Source organism: Panulirus ornatus, chromosome 53, assembly GCF_036320965.1.
Source record: "Panulirus ornatus isolate Po-2019 chromosome 53, ASM3632096v1, whole genome shotgun sequence".
Classification (NCBI taxonomy): Eukaryota; Metazoa; Arthropoda; class Malacostraca; order Decapoda; family Palinuridae; genus Panulirus; species Panulirus ornatus.
In genome coordinates, this window is record NC_092276.1 from 5,450,066 (window position 1) to 5,469,335 (window position 19,270).

Consider the following 19,270-nt stretch of genomic DNA (forward strand, 5'->3'; position numbering starts at 1 on the left):
ACCTTAATATTTTCTGATCTCAAAAACATAGCTGGAGCAGGAGGTAGCGATGCTGCTTCCTGTGGGGCAGGATAGTGCCAGGAATGGATGAAGGGAAGCAAGTATGAATATGTACATATGTATATATGTATACGTCTGTGTATGTATAGATATGTATATGTGATGTATATGTATACGTATGTATATGTATACGTATGTATATGTATACATATGTATATGTGCGTGTATTGGAGAAAAACTTGAGGAAGTGAAGTGTTTTAGATATCTGGGAGTGGATTTGGCAGCAGATGGAACCATGGAAGTGGAAGTGAATCATAGGGTGGGGGAGGGGGCAAAAGTTTTGGGAGCATTGAAAAATGTGTGGAGGTCGAGAACATTATCTTGGAAAGCAAAAATGGGTATGTTTGAAGGAATAGTGGTTCCAACAAAGTTATATGGTTGCGAGGCGTGGGCTATAGATGGAGTTGTGCGGAGTAGGGTGGATGTGCTGGAAATGAGATGTTTGAGGACAATATGTGGTGTGAGGTGGTTTGATCGAGTAAATAATGTAAGGGTAAGAGAGATGTGTGGTAATAAAAAGAGTGTGGTTGAGAGAGCATAAGAGGTTGTTTTGAAATGGTTTGGTCACATGGAGAGAATGAGTAAGGAAAGACTGACAAAGAGGATATATGTGTCAGAGGTGGAGGGAACGAGGAGAAGTGAGAAACCAAATTGGAGGTGGAAAGATGGAGTGAAAAAGATTTTGAGCGATCAGGGCCTGAACATGCAGGAGGGTGAAAGGTGTGCAAGGAATAGAGTGAATTGGAATGATGTGGTATACCGGGGTCGACGTGCTGTCAATGGATTGAACCAGGGCATGTGAAGCGTCTGGGGTAAACCATGGAAAGTTTTGTGGGGCCTGGATGTGGAAAGGGAGCTGTGGTTTCGGTGCAGTATACATGACAGCTAGAGACTGAGTGTAAACGAATGTGGCCTTTGTTGTCTTTTCCTAGCGCTACCTCATGCACATGCGGGGGGAGGGGGCTATCATTTCATGTGTGGCAGGGTGGCGACAGGAATGAATAAGGGCAGACAGTATGAATTATGTACATGTGTATATATGAATACATCTGAGTGTGTATATATATGTATATGTTCAGATGTATAGGTATGTATATGTGTGTGTGTGGATGTGTATGTATATACATGTGTATGTGGGTGGGTTGGGCCATTCTTTCATCTGTTTCCTTGCGCTACATCGCTAACGCGGGAGACAGCGACAAAGAATGATAAAAAAAAAAATATGTATATGAGTGGACGGGCCATTCTTCGTCTATTTCCTGGTGCTACCTTGCTGACATGGGAAACAGCAATTAAGAATAATAATAAATAATAAAAAGAATGGCTGTTTTATACATACTATGCACATAACTTATTTTGTGTTTGTAAAAAAACCTGTCATAACACTTAAAAAATAATGCATTGAAAGGAAAACTTCTTGTCATTTGTTTTAAAATGCATACCAGTCAAATCAAAGGAAATCAAACATATTTGTAAATGATCTCATTTAGAAGACACAATATTCATTTTATATCTCTGATGCATGTTTCCAACTGGAACTCCCTCAACAGGGTGACCAAGGCAAAAGAGTCTCCATAACCAGTGAACTCCAGAGCTGCTTCTTAAACTTAAGTGCCTCATCCATAAAAGGCCACTGGCAGTGGGCAAGTCTACCACTGTGTTTGCAAAGGCTCCTATCTGATGTTCCAACTGATTACTTCTACCTAATGCTCCTGCCTAATGTTTCCACGAACTATATAATGTTACTATATAATGCTCCTGCCTAAATGTTCTTACCCACTATTACTGTCTATAACTCCTAACATTTTGCTGAAAGGCAGGGTGAGTGCACAGTGTTCACCACGGGAAGATCTAGCTACAGAGAATGAGCTGTGTAAGTTAAGTGTTGTCAAGTTATGTATGACTGGAGAGATTGTATGTTGTGGACAGAATGTCAATATTCCACATGTGGGTGATACAGAAAGAAAGGACAGCTACCTGGGTCAGAGGAGTGCAACTTGAAACTACTGAAAGTCTAGCTCACTATGCAGACATTACTAACCCTCCCGATACAATACTGCTGACTAAAAAGCATCTTCATATGCCCTTGAGTAGACCATCCACAAACACCCTAGTACAGACCATCTCCACATGCCCTTGTACAGCTTCACAGACTTGTAATCATTTTAATTATAGTTAAAAGAAGGAAAGAAGAAAACTTTTATCTCCACCTTAGTTGACTGAAAAAGTAAAGTGTTATGTACAGTAATAGTGGTAAGTAAACTGATATTTTCAAATAATGTAACAATGCTTATGGGGCAGATGTAATCCAAAGAATGTACACACTATTATATACAGTTTAATAATTGTATATAATGAATGAAACACTTCACTATGAACATAGTGACTAAATAAGTGTGGACATAAGAAGTGAAATAGTGTTGTTTTAATATCTGTAAGTGTACGTCAAAGTGAATGGAACTGAGATCTTAAGGAAAAGTGATCATGAAGTCGCATTGAATTCAGTTGAGAAATCTGGTAAAATACTGTGGGCAGCCGCTGAGGAACAACCTCCAGTCACAGTTCAGCCTAAGGAAAGCAGAAAATCTGAAATAATAGAAAGCATAAGGTGCAATCATTTATGTGAAATTCCAGTCAAGATGGTATGTAATATGTGACTGGATGATGGCTGCCCTGCTGGTACACTTCAGAAGCAAAGCAGTTCTGATCACGTAAGGCCATGAACTGACAGAACAAGCTCAGGTCTGACCATGAAATGACTCAGCAAGCTTAGGTCAGACAATGATCAAAGTGAACAAGCTCATGCTGCTGCCCTCTTCAATATGAAATATTTTCAAGATTTTCATATTAGAAAAAAATCATTAACCGAGACCACTGCTGCCCTCTTCAATTTGAAATATTTTCATGATAATTAAAAAAATCATTACCTGACCAAGTGTACAATCATATGGTGATACAAGGAATGATTAAAGGATTAACATATTGATTATGATTGTATTTAACCATATACTATGAGCTTTATATTGTCTATATGATCAATGCTTTAGTTTTTCACCTCTCTCACAGTACACTTTACCATAACCCTCCATGATAAATCTCAACATATCTCTCCCAAAGTACATTTCAACATGATCACTTTCCCTCTATTTATCTATATCTCGGATGTCCATTCCTTCAGGGAACTCCCATCAAGAAAGTGGCCACGGCAAAAGAGTACATCTATCCCTGTCCTTACAAGCCTCCCTTGCATACACCATTACATGCATTCTTCCGCCAATTTCTCTCCCCCCAGTACTCTTTCAGTCTATTTCGTCATGTCACTAGTGACCTTCCTCTCATACCATCCCCCTTAATCATTATTATTATTCTATAATTATACCTGATCGCCATTTCCCACATCAGCAAGGTAGCACCAGGAAACAGACAAAGAACGGCCCATCCACTCTCGTATGCACATATATATATACATATATATTTATTTCATTTATTTTGCTTTGTCGCTGTCTCCCACGTTAGCGAGGTAGCGCAACGAAACAGACGAAAGAATGGCCCAACCCACTCACATACACACATACACATGTATATACAAACACGTCCACACCCACAAATATACATACCTATACATCTCAACGTATACATACATATATATATATATATATATATATATATATATATATATATATATATATATATATATATATATATACAAACAGACATATACATATATACACATGTACATAATTCATACTGTCTGCCTTTATTCATTCCCATAGCCACCTCGCCACACATGAAATAACAACCCCCTACCCCCTCATGTGTGCGAGGTAGCGCTAGGAAAAGACAACAAAGGCCCCATTCGTTCAAACTCAGTCTCTAGCTGTCATGTAATAATGCACTGAAACCACAGCTCCCTTTCCACATCCAGGCCCCACAGAACTTTCCATGGTTTACTCCAGACGTTTCACATGCCCTGGTTCAATCCACTGACAGCACGTCGACCCCGATATACCACATCGTTCAATTCACTCTATTCCTTGCACGCCTTTCACCTTCCTGCATGTTCAGGCCCTGATCACTCAAAATCTTTTTCACTCCATCTTTCCACCTCCAATTTGGTCTCTCACTTCTCCTCGTTCCCTCCACCTCCGACACGTATATCCTCTTGGTCAATCTTTCCTCACTCATTCTCTCCATGTGTCCAAACCATTTCAAAACACCCTCTTCTGCTCTCTCAACCACACTCTTTTCATTACCACACATCTCTCGTACCCTATTATTACTTACTTGATCAAACCACCTCACACCACATATTGTCCTCAAACATCTCATTTCCCGCACACAACTCTATCCATAGCCCATGCCTTACAACCATACAACATTGTTGGAACCACTATTCCTTCAAACATACCCATTTTTGCTTTCCGAGACAATATTCTCTACTTCCACACATTCTTCAAGGCTCCCAGAATTTTTGCCCCCTCCCCTACCCTATGATTCACTTCCACTTCCATGGTTCCATCTGCTGCCAAATCCACTCCCAGATATCTAAAACACTTCACTTCCTCCAGTTTTTCTCCATTCAAACTTACCTCCCAATTGACTTGACCCTCAACCCTACTGTACCTAATAACCTTGCTCTTATTCACATTTACTCTTAACTTTCTTCTTTCACACACTTTAACAAACTCAGTCACCAATTTCTGCAGTTTCTCACATGAATCAGCCACCAGCGCTGTATCATTAGCGAACAACAACTGACTCACTTCCCAAGCTCTCTCATCCACAACAGACTGCATACTTGCCCCTTTTTCCAAAACTCTTGCATTCACCTCCCTAACAACCCCATCCATAAACAAATTAAACAACCATGGAGACATCACACACCCCTGCCACAAACCTACATTCACTGAGAACCAATCACTTTCCTCTCTTCCTACACGTACACATGCCTTACATCCTCGATAAAAACTTTTCACTGCTTCTAACAACTTGCCTCCCACACCATATATTCTTAATATCTTCCACAGAGCATCTCTATCAACTCTATCATATGCCTTCTCCAGACCCATAAATACTACATACAAATCCATTTGCTTTTCTAAGTATTTCTCACATACAATTTTTCAAAGCAAACACCTGATCCACACATCCTCTACCACTTCTGAAACCACACTGCTCTTCCCCAATCTGATGCTCTGTACATGCCTTCACCCTCTCAATCAATACCCTCCCATATAATTTCCCAGGAATACTCAACAAACTTATACCTCTGTAATTTGAGCACTCACCTTTGTCCCCTTTGCCTTTGTACAATGGCACTATGCAAGCATTCCGCCAATCCTCAGGCACCTCACCATGAATTATACATACATTAAATAACCTTACCAACCAGTCAACAATACAGTCACCCGCTTTTTTTTTTTTATAAATTCCACTGCAATACCATCCAAACCTGCTGCCTTGCCAGCTTTCATCTTCCACAAAGCTTTTACTACCTCTTCTCTGTTTACCAAATCATTCTCCCTAACCCTCTCACTTTGCACACCACCTCAACCAAAACACCCTATATCTGCCACTCTATCATCAAACACATTCAACAAACCTTCAAAATACTCACTCCACCTCCTTCTCACATCACCACTACTTGTTATCACCTCCCCATTAGCCCCCTTCACTGAAGTTCCCATTTGTTCCCTTGTCTTACACACTTTATTTACCTCCTTCCAAAACACCTTTTTCTTCTCCCTAAAATTTAATGATACTCTCTCACCCCAACTCTCATTTGCCCTCTTTTTCACCTCTTGCACCTTTCCCTTGACCTCCTGCCTCTTTCTTTTATACATCTCCCACTCATCTGCATTATTTCCCTGAAAAAATCATCCAAATGCCTCTCTCTTCCCTTTCACTAATAATCTTACTTCATCCCACGACTCACTACCCTTTCCAATCTACCCACCTCCCACGCTTCTCATGCCACAAGCATCTTTTGTGCAAGCCATCACTGCTTCCCTAAATGCATCCCACTCCTCCCCCACTCCCCTTACCTCCTTTGTTCTCACCTTCCATTCTGTACTCAGTCTCTCCTGGTACTTCCTCACACAAGTCTCCTTCCCAAGCTCACTTACTCTCACCACTCTCTTCACCCCAACATTCTCTCTTCTTTTCTGAAAACCACTACAAATCTTCACCTTCGCCTCCACAAGATAATGATCAGACATCCCTCCAGTTGCACCTCTCAGCACATTAACATCCAAAAGTCTCTCTTTTGTGCACCTATCAATTAAGACGTAATCCAATAAGGCTCCCTGGCCATCTCTCCTACTTACATACGTATACTTATGTATATCTCTCTTTTTAAACCAGGTATTCCCAATCACCAGTCCTTTCTCAGCACATAAATCTACAAGCTCTTCGCCATTTCCATTTACAACACTGAACACCCCATGTATACCAATTATTCCCTCAACTACCACATTACTCACCTTTGCATTCAAATCACCCATCACTATAACTCGGTCTCATGCATCAAAACCACTAACACACTCATTCAGCTGCTCCCAAAACACTTGCCTCTCATGATCTTTCTTCTCATGCCCAGGTGCATATGCACCAATAATCACCCATCTCTCTCCATCAACTTTCAGTTTTACCCATATCAATCTAGAGTTTACTTTCTTACACTCTATCACATACTCCCACCACTCCTGTTTCAGGAGTAGTGCTACTCCTTCCCTTGCTCGTGTCCTCTCACTAACCCCTAACTTTATTCCCAAGACATTCCCAAACCACTCTTCCTCTTTACCCTTGAGCTTCGTTTCACTCAGAGCCAAAACATCCAGGTTCCTTTCCTCAAACATACTACCTATCTCTCCTTTTTTCTCATCTTGGTTACATCCACACACATTTAGACACCCTAATCTGAGCCTTCGAGGAGGATGAGCACTCCCTGCGTGACTCCTTCTTCTGTTTCCCCTTTTAGAAAGTTAAAATACAAGGAGGGGAGGGTTTCTAGCCCCCCGCTCCCGTCCCCTTCAGTCGCCTTCTACGACACGTGAGGAATGCGTGGGAAGTATTCTTTCTCCCTTATCCCCTGGATATATATATATATATATATATATATATATATATATATATAGGATGTTTGAGGACAATGTGTGGTGTGAGGTGGTTTGATCGAGTAAGTAACGTAAGGGTAAGAGAGATGTGTGGAAATAAAAAGAGCATGGCTGAGAGAGCAGAAGAGGGTGTTTTGAAATGGTTTGGGCACGGAGAGAATGAGTGAGGAAAGATTGACCAAGAGGATATATGTGTCGGAGGTGGAGGGAACGAGGAGAAGTGGGAGACCAAATTGGAGGTGGAAAGATGGAGTGAAAAAGATTTTGTGTGATCGGGGCCTGAACATGCAGGAGGGTGAAAGGAGGGCAAGGAATAGAGTGAATTGTATTGATGTGGTATACCAGGGTTGACGTGCTGTCAGTGGATTGAATCAGGGCATGTGAAGCGTCTGGGGTAAACCATGGAAAGCTGTGTAGGTATGTATATTTGCGTGTGTGGACGTATGTATAGACATGTGTATGGGGGTGCGTTGGGCCATTTCTTTCGTCTGTTTCCTTGCGCTACCTCGCAAACGTGGGAGACCGGCAAAAAAAAAAAAATATATATATATATATATATATATATATATATATATATATATATATATATATATATATATATATTTTTTTTTTTTTTTTTTTTTGTACTTTGTCGCTTTGTCCCTCTTCTCCTCGTTCCCTCCACCTCCGACACATATATCCTCTTGGTCAATCTTTCCTCACTCATTCTCTCCATGTGCCCAAACCATTTCAAAACACCCTCTTCTGCTCTCTCAACCACGCTCTTTTTATTTCCACACATCTCTCTTACCCTTACGTTACTTACTCGATCAAACCACCTCACACCACACATTGTCCTCAAACATCTCATTTCCAGCACATCCATCCTCCTGCGCACAACTCTATCCATAGCCCACGCCTCGCAACCATACAACATTGTTGGAACCACTATTCCTTCAAACATACCCATTTTTGCTTTCCGAGATAATGTTCTCGACTTCCACACATTTTTCAAGGCTCCCAAAATTTTCGCCCCCTCCCCCACCCTATGATCCACTTCCGCTTCCATGGTTCCATCCGCTGACAGATCCACTCCCAGATATCTAAAACACTTCACTTCCTCCAGTTTTTCTCCATTCAAACTCACCTCCCAATTGACTTGACCCTCAACCCTACTGTACCTAATAACCTTGCTCTTATTCACATTTACTCTTAACTTTCTTCTTCCACACACTTTACCAAACTCAGTCACCAGCTTCTGCAGTTTCTCACATGAATCAGCCACCAGCGCTGTATCATCAGCGAACAACAACTATATATATATATGCCCATAAAAGCATATATACATACATATACACATACACATATACATACATATTTATACACATACACAGACATATACATATACACACATGTACATATTCATACTTGCTTGCCTTCATCCATTCCTGGCGCTACTCCACCATACAGGAAACAGCATCGCTACCCCCTGCTTCAGTGAGGTAGTGCCAGGAAAACAGACAAAAAAGGGTCACATTCGTTCACACTCAGTCTTTAGCTGTCATGTGTAATGCACCAAAACTATAGCTCCCTATCCACATTCAGGCCCCACAGACCTTTCCATGGTTTACCCCAGACATTTCACATGCCCTGGTTCAGTCCCTTGACAGCACGTCGACCCTGGTATACCACACTGTTCCAATTCACTCTATTCCTTGCAAGCCTCACCCTCCTGAATGTTCAGGCTATGTTCAGGCCACGATAGCTCAAAATCTTTTTATTTATGCTATCATGTATTATCTTTGTGAACTCCCCATTTTGCATTCTTTCCATGTGCCTGAATCACCTCAAAGTATTGCATTTCACCTGCTCTACCACTCCACAATTCATTACCTTTGCATTCCCTGCCATACCAAATCTCTCATACACCCCTCATTTCTTTCTTCATTCCATCTAGCTACACCACATGCTCCTCTCAAATAGTTCATTTCCACAGCCTGGATTTCTTGACCTCTGTGACTCATTCCAAGTCCATGTTCTGGCTGCATAGGTCAGGGGCAGGAGGACTATGCTGTTCCTTAATCCTTTCTTCACTTCCATACTTACACCTCCACCCTTCATTATCCTATTATGGGAAAAAAATGACTCCTACCCTTTTTTCTCAATCAAAAAGACTATGCAAAATCTACAATTTCACTGTTTCCTTTCAAACACCATTAGTTTACTTTTACCTGCATTTACCTTTAACTGACTACGTTTACAAACATTATAAAACATACAACCTTCTGCAACTGCTCTTCATTCTCAGCAAACAACACAGTATCATCTGCAAACAGCCTTGTCACGTGCCATCAAACCTCACCAACACAATCCATTTCTGTATCCCCCTTTCCCTAGTTTTATTTTCATCTCTTTTATCACTTCATCCATATAAATACGTTAAAAAGCCACAGTGACAATCCACAGCCCTGACTCACACCCACATGTATATCAAAACCTGCTCAACTCTCCATCCACTCTTACACATGCATTTGCTCCTCTTTAGAAGGCTTTCACACCATCCAACCGGTGTCCCTAACCCTGTATATACTTAACACATCCCACAAATTATTCTACTTGACTCTGTCATATGCTTTCTCCAGGTCCATAAAGGTTTGTTAACCTTCACCAGATATTTTCCACAGTCGTTCCCACGATAAAAATTTGATCCACACATCCTCAACCTTTCGTAAAGTCCTCTTGCTCTACTTATTCTGCATTTAGTGATTTCCTTCAGTTTATCAAATCAACACTTTTGCATTCACTTTTACTAGTATACTTAACAGACCTATTCCCAATAACTGCTATATACATCCTGAACACTTTTTCCTTTGAATAAAAGAACAATAATAGCTTTCCCCCGATCCTCAAGCACAATATTCCGCTTCCATGCTAAATTACTTATCTATGACATTTTCTCCTCCAAACTTCAATATTTCTGCCATAATTCCATAGACTCCAAGTGCCTTTCCTGCCTTCAACCTCATTATTGCCCCTTTTTACATCCATCTTACTGTATACCCATGCACATGTATCCTTTTCCTTCCATCTTCCATCCCCATGCATGTAAAAACTACTGCCTCACCTCCTCCCAGATTCATCAGTTCTTCAAAATACTCTTTCCATCAATCCTTTCACTTACTCCTTTTGATTCAGCAACTCCCCTTCCTTACTTCTTGCATTTACATTACCACTCTTACATCCATCTCTTTCCTTTTTCATCTCATTCCAGTACAATTTCTAATTTTCCCTTAACTTTTCATTCAACTTTCTAATATCTTCATATTCTTTTTCTTTTCTTTCCTTTATCAGCTTTTTAACATTCCACTTACATCTTATGTTCTTCCCTTCTCCTTTGCTAAACTTCTACTGGTACATTCCTTTCAAGCAGTCTACCACATGCCTTTCTTCTCTTCTACAGCATTTCTAATCTCAGCCATTCACCATTCTTTTCTCATTTATTCTCATATCTCATAACCTTGTATCCAACAACTATTTCAATAACCTCTAACACCCATTAACATGTAGTCTCCCCCACAACAGACATCAACCTGTTGTTCCTCCCACAGTACACTTCACCATGTATTCTTTCCCATAATACACATCAGTATGCTGTCTCTCCCACAGTACACATCAAAGTATCATTGTGATCCCAAGACTCACAGGAATCTGAGTTTAGAATACATTCACAATAATCATCATCATCATCAATACTTCAGTATTGATTCCTGGATCCCAGAATGGACCGTTGCTGATTGACAGAATGAACTCCATCTTACAAAATCATACTTGTGACTCTCCCAATATCCACTTCTTGTCTCTAGATTGGCAGAATGAACTCCATCTTACAAAATCATACTTGTGACTCTCCTAATGTCCACTTCTTGTCTCTAAGAGTGGCGCCATGGCCGCAATGGACACCTGATCCTGGCTGATGAAGATATGACAACTAAGGCTGAGAGCAGTGGATGGCGACGCCTCAACACCCTGGCTCACTATGGTGTCAAGGACTCTGCTCTCATGGCGCTTGTCCATCATCCGCATGACCACCACACGCTCAACAATGCCAACTGCAGCACAAAGTGTAACAGCTGTGAGTGTGTGTGTTTGTCTATGCTTCTGCAGTTTTTTTACCCTAATATACTTATAGATCATATCCAGAATCAAATGTGCTATAGTTCTGTTAACCCAGTTTTCTGTATTATACAGAAACTTCTGTCTGCACATTTTTACTTATCAAGAAGCAATGGATGTATCAAAAATTTTGCTTTCCATTTGAATAGCAAATCCTTAGGTTGTACCTCAGAGAAATAATTGCAATGAATGTAATAATTCCATGTTATAGTTATATTCTGAACCCAGGTAATTACTGTCTCTTACCCAGGTGCTGGTTATGGAATGGCAGGACCCGGGAGTCCTGTCAGCCACTGTGGGGATGCCGAGTCTGGCCACCTGGAGCCCAATGTGTACCACCTGGTAAAGCCCGTTGATCATGACTCTCCACACAGAGGTGGCGAACACACCCATAAGGCCATCCCAGAGATATTCCTCACCAGGCTCCTATCCACAAAGGGCACCGTCCAGAAGTTTGTTGATGACTTCTTCAAGACGATCCTCACCCCTAATGAGACATTGCCTCCAGCCATTAAGTGGCTGTTCGACCTCTTTGATGAGGCTGCTCGACGGCATGGGATTCTGGACCCCGAGGTGGTCTTATCTTGGAAGTCCAATAGCCTTCCACTTCGTTTCTGGGTCAACTTCATCAAGAACCCAGACTTCATTCTAGATGTCTACAAAAGTGCCACAGTAGACTCATGCCTGTCGGTCATTGCTCAGACCTTCATGGATGCCTGCTCGACCACAGAACATCGCCTTGGCAAAGACTCACCCTCCAACAAACTACTCTTTGCTAAGGACATCTCACAGTACAAGGCAGCGGTACGGGCGTTCTACCAAGGAGTGCGAGCAATGCCACCTGTCACAGACCAAGATATGGCGGCATTCTTGCACCATCTGAGCCTGACCCACCTGGGACAGCTGGATGCCAAGCCTGCCCTCCAGGAACTTTTCCACTCTTATGTTACGAGATATTATGGACAAATTATTGGAACTCTTGAAGTAGACACTGACTGCAGAAGTCTACATTTAGCACATAAATTGGACAATGTGATGTGTACCGTCAATGGAGAACCAACATCCATGTGCTGAGACCTTTAGAACTCACAGAAGTTCAGTGGTGTGGCATGGTGTCCGACCTACAGGAGCTCTCACCACACTCGCCAGTTCTGGCGGTTGCCTTCTGTACTAACTTTACTCTCATTGCTGTTATCGCCTAGTTCCTAGCCAAAGAGTAGGTGTATGATGAAATAGAAAGTTACTGTGTTGGATTTCTTGTTATAAAAGACTTGTCATAACACTGCATGATTCCTTCCAGTTAAGGTTTGTATCCAACGACGAGCATTCGTTCAATAGAGTTGTGTACATGTCTCAGCTGCTGTACTTAATCAAATGTCTGTGATTTTAAAGTGTAGAGCATTCCAGTAAGTCTGCGGCCGTGGATGACAGCTGTTACTAGAGACGAGTGAGTGTTTACTGTCTTGTGCCTATCTTGCAGCAAATGTGAAGGATGATGTTTCAGAATCACAAAACGGTATCACATAGTGAACATACTGAACAGTATCCGAAATTCTGATGAACATTTGATTGGATATGGTGTCTTCTTTAGAGGAAAAAGCGTAGAAATTGTGAGGAATGTTGAAAATAAACTTTAATGGAAAGATATACTGTAGTGCAGCATCACACGTGAAATGCTTCACAATACCTTCTTCATCTCAAATCCAAAGTGGCCTGCAAGTGCTGTGTATCGTGGGTTTTATTTTTTCTTTCTGTGTTGATGCCAGAGTGCATGTTTTGTACTGTTCCTCATTCTGACAGTCACCTGGTCGCTGTGACTGCTGGTCTGATGGTTCTACAGGCACAGTGGGTTGGGTAGCCAGCCAGCCAACTTCAGGTTAGGGCCTGAGGACCTACTGGAAACCAGCGTCACCACACCTGCAATGTTGCTTGGGTGGTGGTGGTGCTGCCCAGCACCCCTGCCATGTAGTGTATCAAATGTAATGGACTGAGCACCATTTATTTTCTTTAAGGAGGAAGAAATGGGATAAAAGTCAGCATCACTGTTAGAAGATGGATTTGCGGGCAGCAGTGAAGCAATGCAGTAGTGGTGTGATGAGGCAGTGATGCAGAGGGACCTTCAAGGATTTGACTAAGACATTCTTTAGTGCTCTTCTTTCCAGGGGATCCTTACTCATGAGCACAGAGATCAGATGAAAAAGTGCTGTCATGAATCTGCAAGTCACTACTTATGGTTAGGTATACATAATGAGAAAGTCAATCAAACAAGGAATACAGACTAAACTAATAAGACCTTGTAAAGAATAATTCTGACCCCTTGATGATGGATAGTCCAGCTGCTCTCATACTTCTGTTGCAACAGCAACTGCTACTGCCTCCACTGTTGCTGCAGGGGCAGATCATACTCTGCAACCACATGATGCTACAGAATGTTCGTCCTGTCTCTCCTATGCTCCTTCAAAGCTAGTCATCTTTGTCCACGTCCCAAGCTTAGGTACTCCACCAGTTTCACGGATGGCAAGCATCCTCAAGATATGAAGAAGAAAAGTTTACATTTTGTGCTACAACAGACATCTTGACAGTCCAAGTGTTTCCTGAGTTTCTAAGCCAAACGTCCATCCCTGAAACTGATGGCTTACTGAACGCTTTATGTTAAAACACTTTTTCACAAGTTAGCCATATTTTTTATTTTTTAACTGTAGTCAGAGACACGACTGATCCCAGACAGCTGCAAGGCCAGCGCTCGGAGAAAGGTTGTCATGTATCACGGAATTACTAGGAAACTTTTGGAAAATATCACACACCAATTTTTCATGTCTTGAGCCAAAATAGCCTGCCATCAGTTGACATTCATGTAATGAATTCATACAATGAAATACATTAAAAAACCACAGATGTACTTTGCTCTTTTTCAACTCCGTTTTCTATTGAAAATGTACATGTATATGTTAGAGGAATACTAATGACTTTTCTTATTGTGAAGACATTTTCTCTGAGCTATGGCTTGCAATGAAATGGTTTACGTTTTGTATATTGACGACTTGGGTTGTCTCAGTCAAGCCATTTGTTCTCACTGTCCACAAGAAATGACACAACATCACTGTCAAACGCTATGTATCTGTACTGAGCCAAAAACAGAAGACTCTCTTGAGTTGTGGGCTGAGTTCTGTATTATATATATATATATATATATATATATATATATATATATATATATATATATATATATATATATATATAATAATAACTTGGTTCCTGTAAGGAGTAGTCACATCCATTTTTCTTATTTTTGTATAACCAGTCATTACCGCAAATCGCAATTCCATTAACGTTTAGTACAGTCATTAGATGAAATCGTTGCCAGCGTTCGTCAGTCGATAAAATTATTTGGATAATCAAATGCCAATTGTATATTGTGGTGTATTTTTATATAAATAGTGCAGGTTTGTACATAACTGCTAAATTTTAAGCTAATATTATGCAAATTATGTAAAAAATATGACTTTTTTTATTTTCCCCACACCACTTTTCTATACAATTAAATTTAGTTCTTGATAATGTCATAATTTTGTTGTAAATGATTGATCTAACACAAAGGAGCTTCTACTTTACACACACAGAGAAAGGTAAGAAAACTCATTTGCTCACATCAGTGCTCTAACTGTCATGTACAATGCACTCAAAGCAAGAGTCTTGTCAACAACCAATCCCATAGACATTTCCATGGTTTCCTCTGATCTCTTAATGTGCCCTGGTTTAGCCATATTGCTCCAGATCACTCTAATTCACTCTATTCCATGCATGCCTTTCACCCTCCTGCATGTTCAAGCCAGCCCCTAAAACTCAAAGCGTCATTCACTCCATTTTCCCATCTCCCTCTCCGTTTTTTCTCCAGCCCCTGCTCTCTCCATGTGACCATGCAATTTCATACAAAATCAACCCTTCTTGCACCACTTAATATCATGAAGCTTTTCATTTCCAACACATCCACCCCAATTTGCTGTGAATGGACTGAGCCAGGGCATGTGAAGCGTCTGGGTAAAAGATGGACAGATCTGTTGGACCTGATAGGGGCTGTGATTTTGGAGCATTACTCATGACGGTTAGAGACTGGATTTGATTGGAAGCAGCCTTTTTTCTTCTGTTCCTGGCACAATGCCGTTAGTGCTGGAAACGGCAATCGTGCGAAACATATATATGCCAAGAATTGAAACATGAATATTAGGGAGGGTCTAGACCCCCTGTCAGAGGTGGGGGGAACTAGGAGAATGGGAGACCAAATTGGAGGTGGAAGGATGGAGAGAAAAATATTTTGAGCGATCGGGCCCTGAACATACAGGAGGGTGAAAGGTGTGCAAGGAATAGAGTGAATTGGAACGATGTGGTATACCAGGGTCAACATGCTGTCAATGGATTGAACCTGGATATGTGAAGCGTCTGGGGTAAACCATGGAAAGTTTTGTGGGGTTTCGGTGCATTAAACATGACAGCTAGAGACTGAGTGTGAATGGATGTGACCTTGGTTGTCTTTTCCTAGTGCTACCTTGCACACATGGGGACGGGGTGCTGTTTTTCATGTGTGGTGGGGGTGGCAACAGGAATGGATAAAGGCAGCAAATATGAATAAGTATATGAGTATATATGTATATGTCTGTGTATGTATATGTATGTAAATGTTGAAATGTATAGGTATGTATATGTGCATGTGTGGGTGTTTATGTATATATACGTGTATTTGGGTTGGTTGGGCCATTCTTTTGTCTGTTTCCTTGCGCTACCTGGCTAACGCAGGAGACAGCAACTAAGTATAATAAATAAAATAAATATATACATTGCAATAGTTCACAGTGGTGTGCGTGATCTAGTGTTTGCTGATAACCATGAGGAAAATGAAACAATAAATTCCCAAGTGCACTTTCATATAATGAACACATCGTCAGGGGAGATACTTGAATTAGATAGAATACTTAGAAGAGTCAGTTGATATACAAGGAAGAGAAGAATCTAAGATGTCACAGGTAAACAAGTGTTTCTGTTTGGTGGTGTTCAGGTCTGCCACCATGCATGTCATAAAATTTCATTATGTGGACGGGACAGGGAACTGTTTGCAAATTTTGCCTAAGACAAAGCTATCCAGTTTGTATAGACCCTTACTAATATGCATGTTTCAATTCTTGGCATATATATTTCACACGATTGCCATCTCCAGCATTAAAGGCATTGTGCCAGGGACAGAAGAAAAAAGGCTGCATCCAATCAAATCCAATCTCTAGCTGTCATGAGTAATGCTCAAAAACCACAGCCCCTGTCAGGTCCAACAGATCTGTCCATGTTTTACCCAGACACTTCACATGCCCTGGCTCAGTCCATTCACAGCACGTTGACCTCAATATACCAAAATTTTCATTTCTTCCCATGCAAACCTTTCACCTGCATGTCCAGACACCAATTACTCAAAATCTTTTTCACACCATCCTTCCATCTTCAAATTGATCTCCCTGTCCTCCTTGTTCCACCCACTACTGACACATATATCCTCTTTGTCAACCTTTCCTCACTCATATTATATATATTTTTTCTTTCTTCTTTCAAACTATTCGCCATTTCCCGCATTAGCGAGGTAGCGTTAAGAACAGAGGACTGGGCCTTTGAGGGAATATCCTCACCTGGCCCTCTTCTCTGTTCCTTCTTTTGGAAAAAAAAAAAAAAAAAAAAAAAAAAAACGAGAGGGGAGGATTTCCAGCCCCCCGCTCCCTCCCCTTTTAGTCGCCTTCTACGACACGCAGGGAATACGTGGGAAGTATTCTTTCTCCCCTATCCCCAGGGATAATTATATATATATATATATATATATATATATATATATATATATATATATATATATAATTATATATATATATATATATATATATATATATATATATATATGTAGGTATGTATATTTGCGTGTGTGGACGTATGTATATACATGTGTGTGGGGGTGGGTTGGGCCATTTCTTTCGTCTGTTTCCTTGCGCTACCTCGCAAATGCGGGAGACAGCGACAAAAAAAAAAAAAAAAAAATATATATATATATATATATATATATATATATATATATATATATATATATATATATATATATATATATATGGTGAAGAGCTTGTACATTTATGTGCTGAAAAAGGACTGATGATTGGGAATACCTGGTTTAAAAAGCGAGATATACATAAGTATACGTATGTAAGTAGGAGAGATGGCCATAGAGTGTTATTGGATTACGTGTTAATTGACAGGCGCGCGAAAGAGAGACTTTTGGATGTTAATGTGCTGAGAGGTGCAACTGGAGGGATGTCTGATCATTATCTTGTGGAGGCTAAGGTGAAGATTTGTATGGGTTTTCAGAAAAGAAGAGTGAATGTTGGGGTGAAGAGGGTGGTGAGAGTAAGTGAGCTTGGGAAGGAGACTTGTGTGAGGAAGTACCAGGAGAGACTGAGTACAGAATGGAAAAAGGTGAGAACAAAATGGAAGTAAGGGGAGTGGGGGAGGAATGGGATGTATTTAGGGAATCAGTGATGGATTGCGCAAAAGATGCTTGTGGCATGAGAAGTGTGGGAGGTGGGTTGATTAGAAAGGGTAGTGAGTGGTGGGATGAAGTAAGATTATTAGTGAAAGAGAAGAGAGAGGCATTTGGACGAATTTTGCAGGGAAAAAATGCAATTGAGTGGGAGATGTATAAAAGAAAGAGACAGGAGGTCAAGAGAAAGGTGCAAGAGGTGAAAAAGAGGGCAAATGAGAGTTGGGGTGAGAGAATATCATTAAATTTTAGGGAGAATAAAAAGATGTTCTGGAAGGAGGTAAATAAAGTGCGTAAGACAAGGGAGCAAATGGGAACTTCAGTGAAGGGCGCAAATGGGGAGGTGATGACAAGTAGTGGTGATGTGAGAACGAGATGGAGTGAGTATTTTGAAGGTTTGTTGAATGTGTTTGATGAGAGAGTGGCAGATATAGGGTGTTTTGGTCGAGGTGGTGTGCAAAGTGAGAGGGTAAGGGAAAATGATTTGGTAAACAGAGAAGAGGTAGTAAAAGCTTTGCGGAAGATGAAAGCCGGCAAGGCAGCAGGTTTGGATGGTATTGCAGTGGAATTTATTAAAAAAGGGGTGACTGTATTATTGACTGGTTGGTAAGGTTATTTAATGTATGTATGACTCATGGTGAGGTGCCTGAGGATTGGCGGAATGCGTGCATGGTGCCATTGTACAAAGGCAAAGGGGATAAGAGTGAGTGCTCAAATTACAGAGGTATAAGTTTGTTGAGTATTCCTGGTAAATTATATGGGAGGGTATTGATTGAGAGGGTGAAGGCATGTACAGAGCATCAGATTGGGGAAGAGCAGTGTGGTTTCAGAAGTGGTAGAGGATGTGTGGATCAGGTGTTTGCTTTGAAGAATGTATGTGAGAAATACTTAGAAAAGCAAATGGATTTGTATGTAGCATTTATGGATCTGGAGAAGGCATATGATAGAGTTGATGGATATGCTCTGTGGAAGGTATTAAGAATATATGGTGTGGGAGGCAAGTTGTTAGAAGCAGTGAAAAGTTTTTATTGAGGATGTAATGCATGTGTACGTGTAGGAAGAGAGGAAAGTGATTGGTTCTCAGTGAATGTAGGTTTGCGGCAGGGGTGTGTGATGTCTCCATGGTTGTTTAATTTGTTTATGGATGGGGTTGTTAGGGAGGTGAATGCAAGAGTTTTGGAAAGAGGGGCAAGTATGAAGTCTGTTGGGGATGAGAGAGCTTGGGAAGTGAGTCAGTTGTTGTTCGCTGATGATACAGCGCTGGTGGCTGATTCATGTGAGAAACTGCAGAAGCTGGTGACTGAGTTTGGTAAAGTGTGTGAAAGAAGAAAGTTAAGAGTAAATGTGAATAAGAGCAAGGTAATTAGGTACAGTAGGGTTGAGGGTC

At 40.9% G+C, this 19,270-nt stretch overlaps 1 protein-coding gene and 1 long non-coding RNA gene across 2 annotated transcripts in view; one reads left to right on the plus strand and one right to left on the minus strand.

Annotated features, from left to right (window-relative positions):
• LOC139765193 (plexin-B-like) overlaps nt 1-14,555 on the plus strand; it is a 487,569-nt gene extending 473,014 nt beyond the window's left edge. The window contains exons 18-19 of the mRNA XM_071692480.1: nt 11,089-11,286; nt 11,578-14,555. Coding sequence (XP_071548581.1) covers nt 11,089-11,286; nt 11,578-12,401 — 1,022 coding nt within the window. The 3' untranslated portion in view covers nt 12,402-14,555. The remainder of the gene's footprint in view (nt 1-11,088; nt 11,287-11,577) is intronic.
• LOC139765195 (uncharacterized) overlaps nt 1-19,270 on the minus strand; it is a 39,518-nt gene that overhangs the window by 7,864 nt on the left and 12,384 nt on the right. The gene's annotated exons all lie outside the window — the stretch shown is intronic.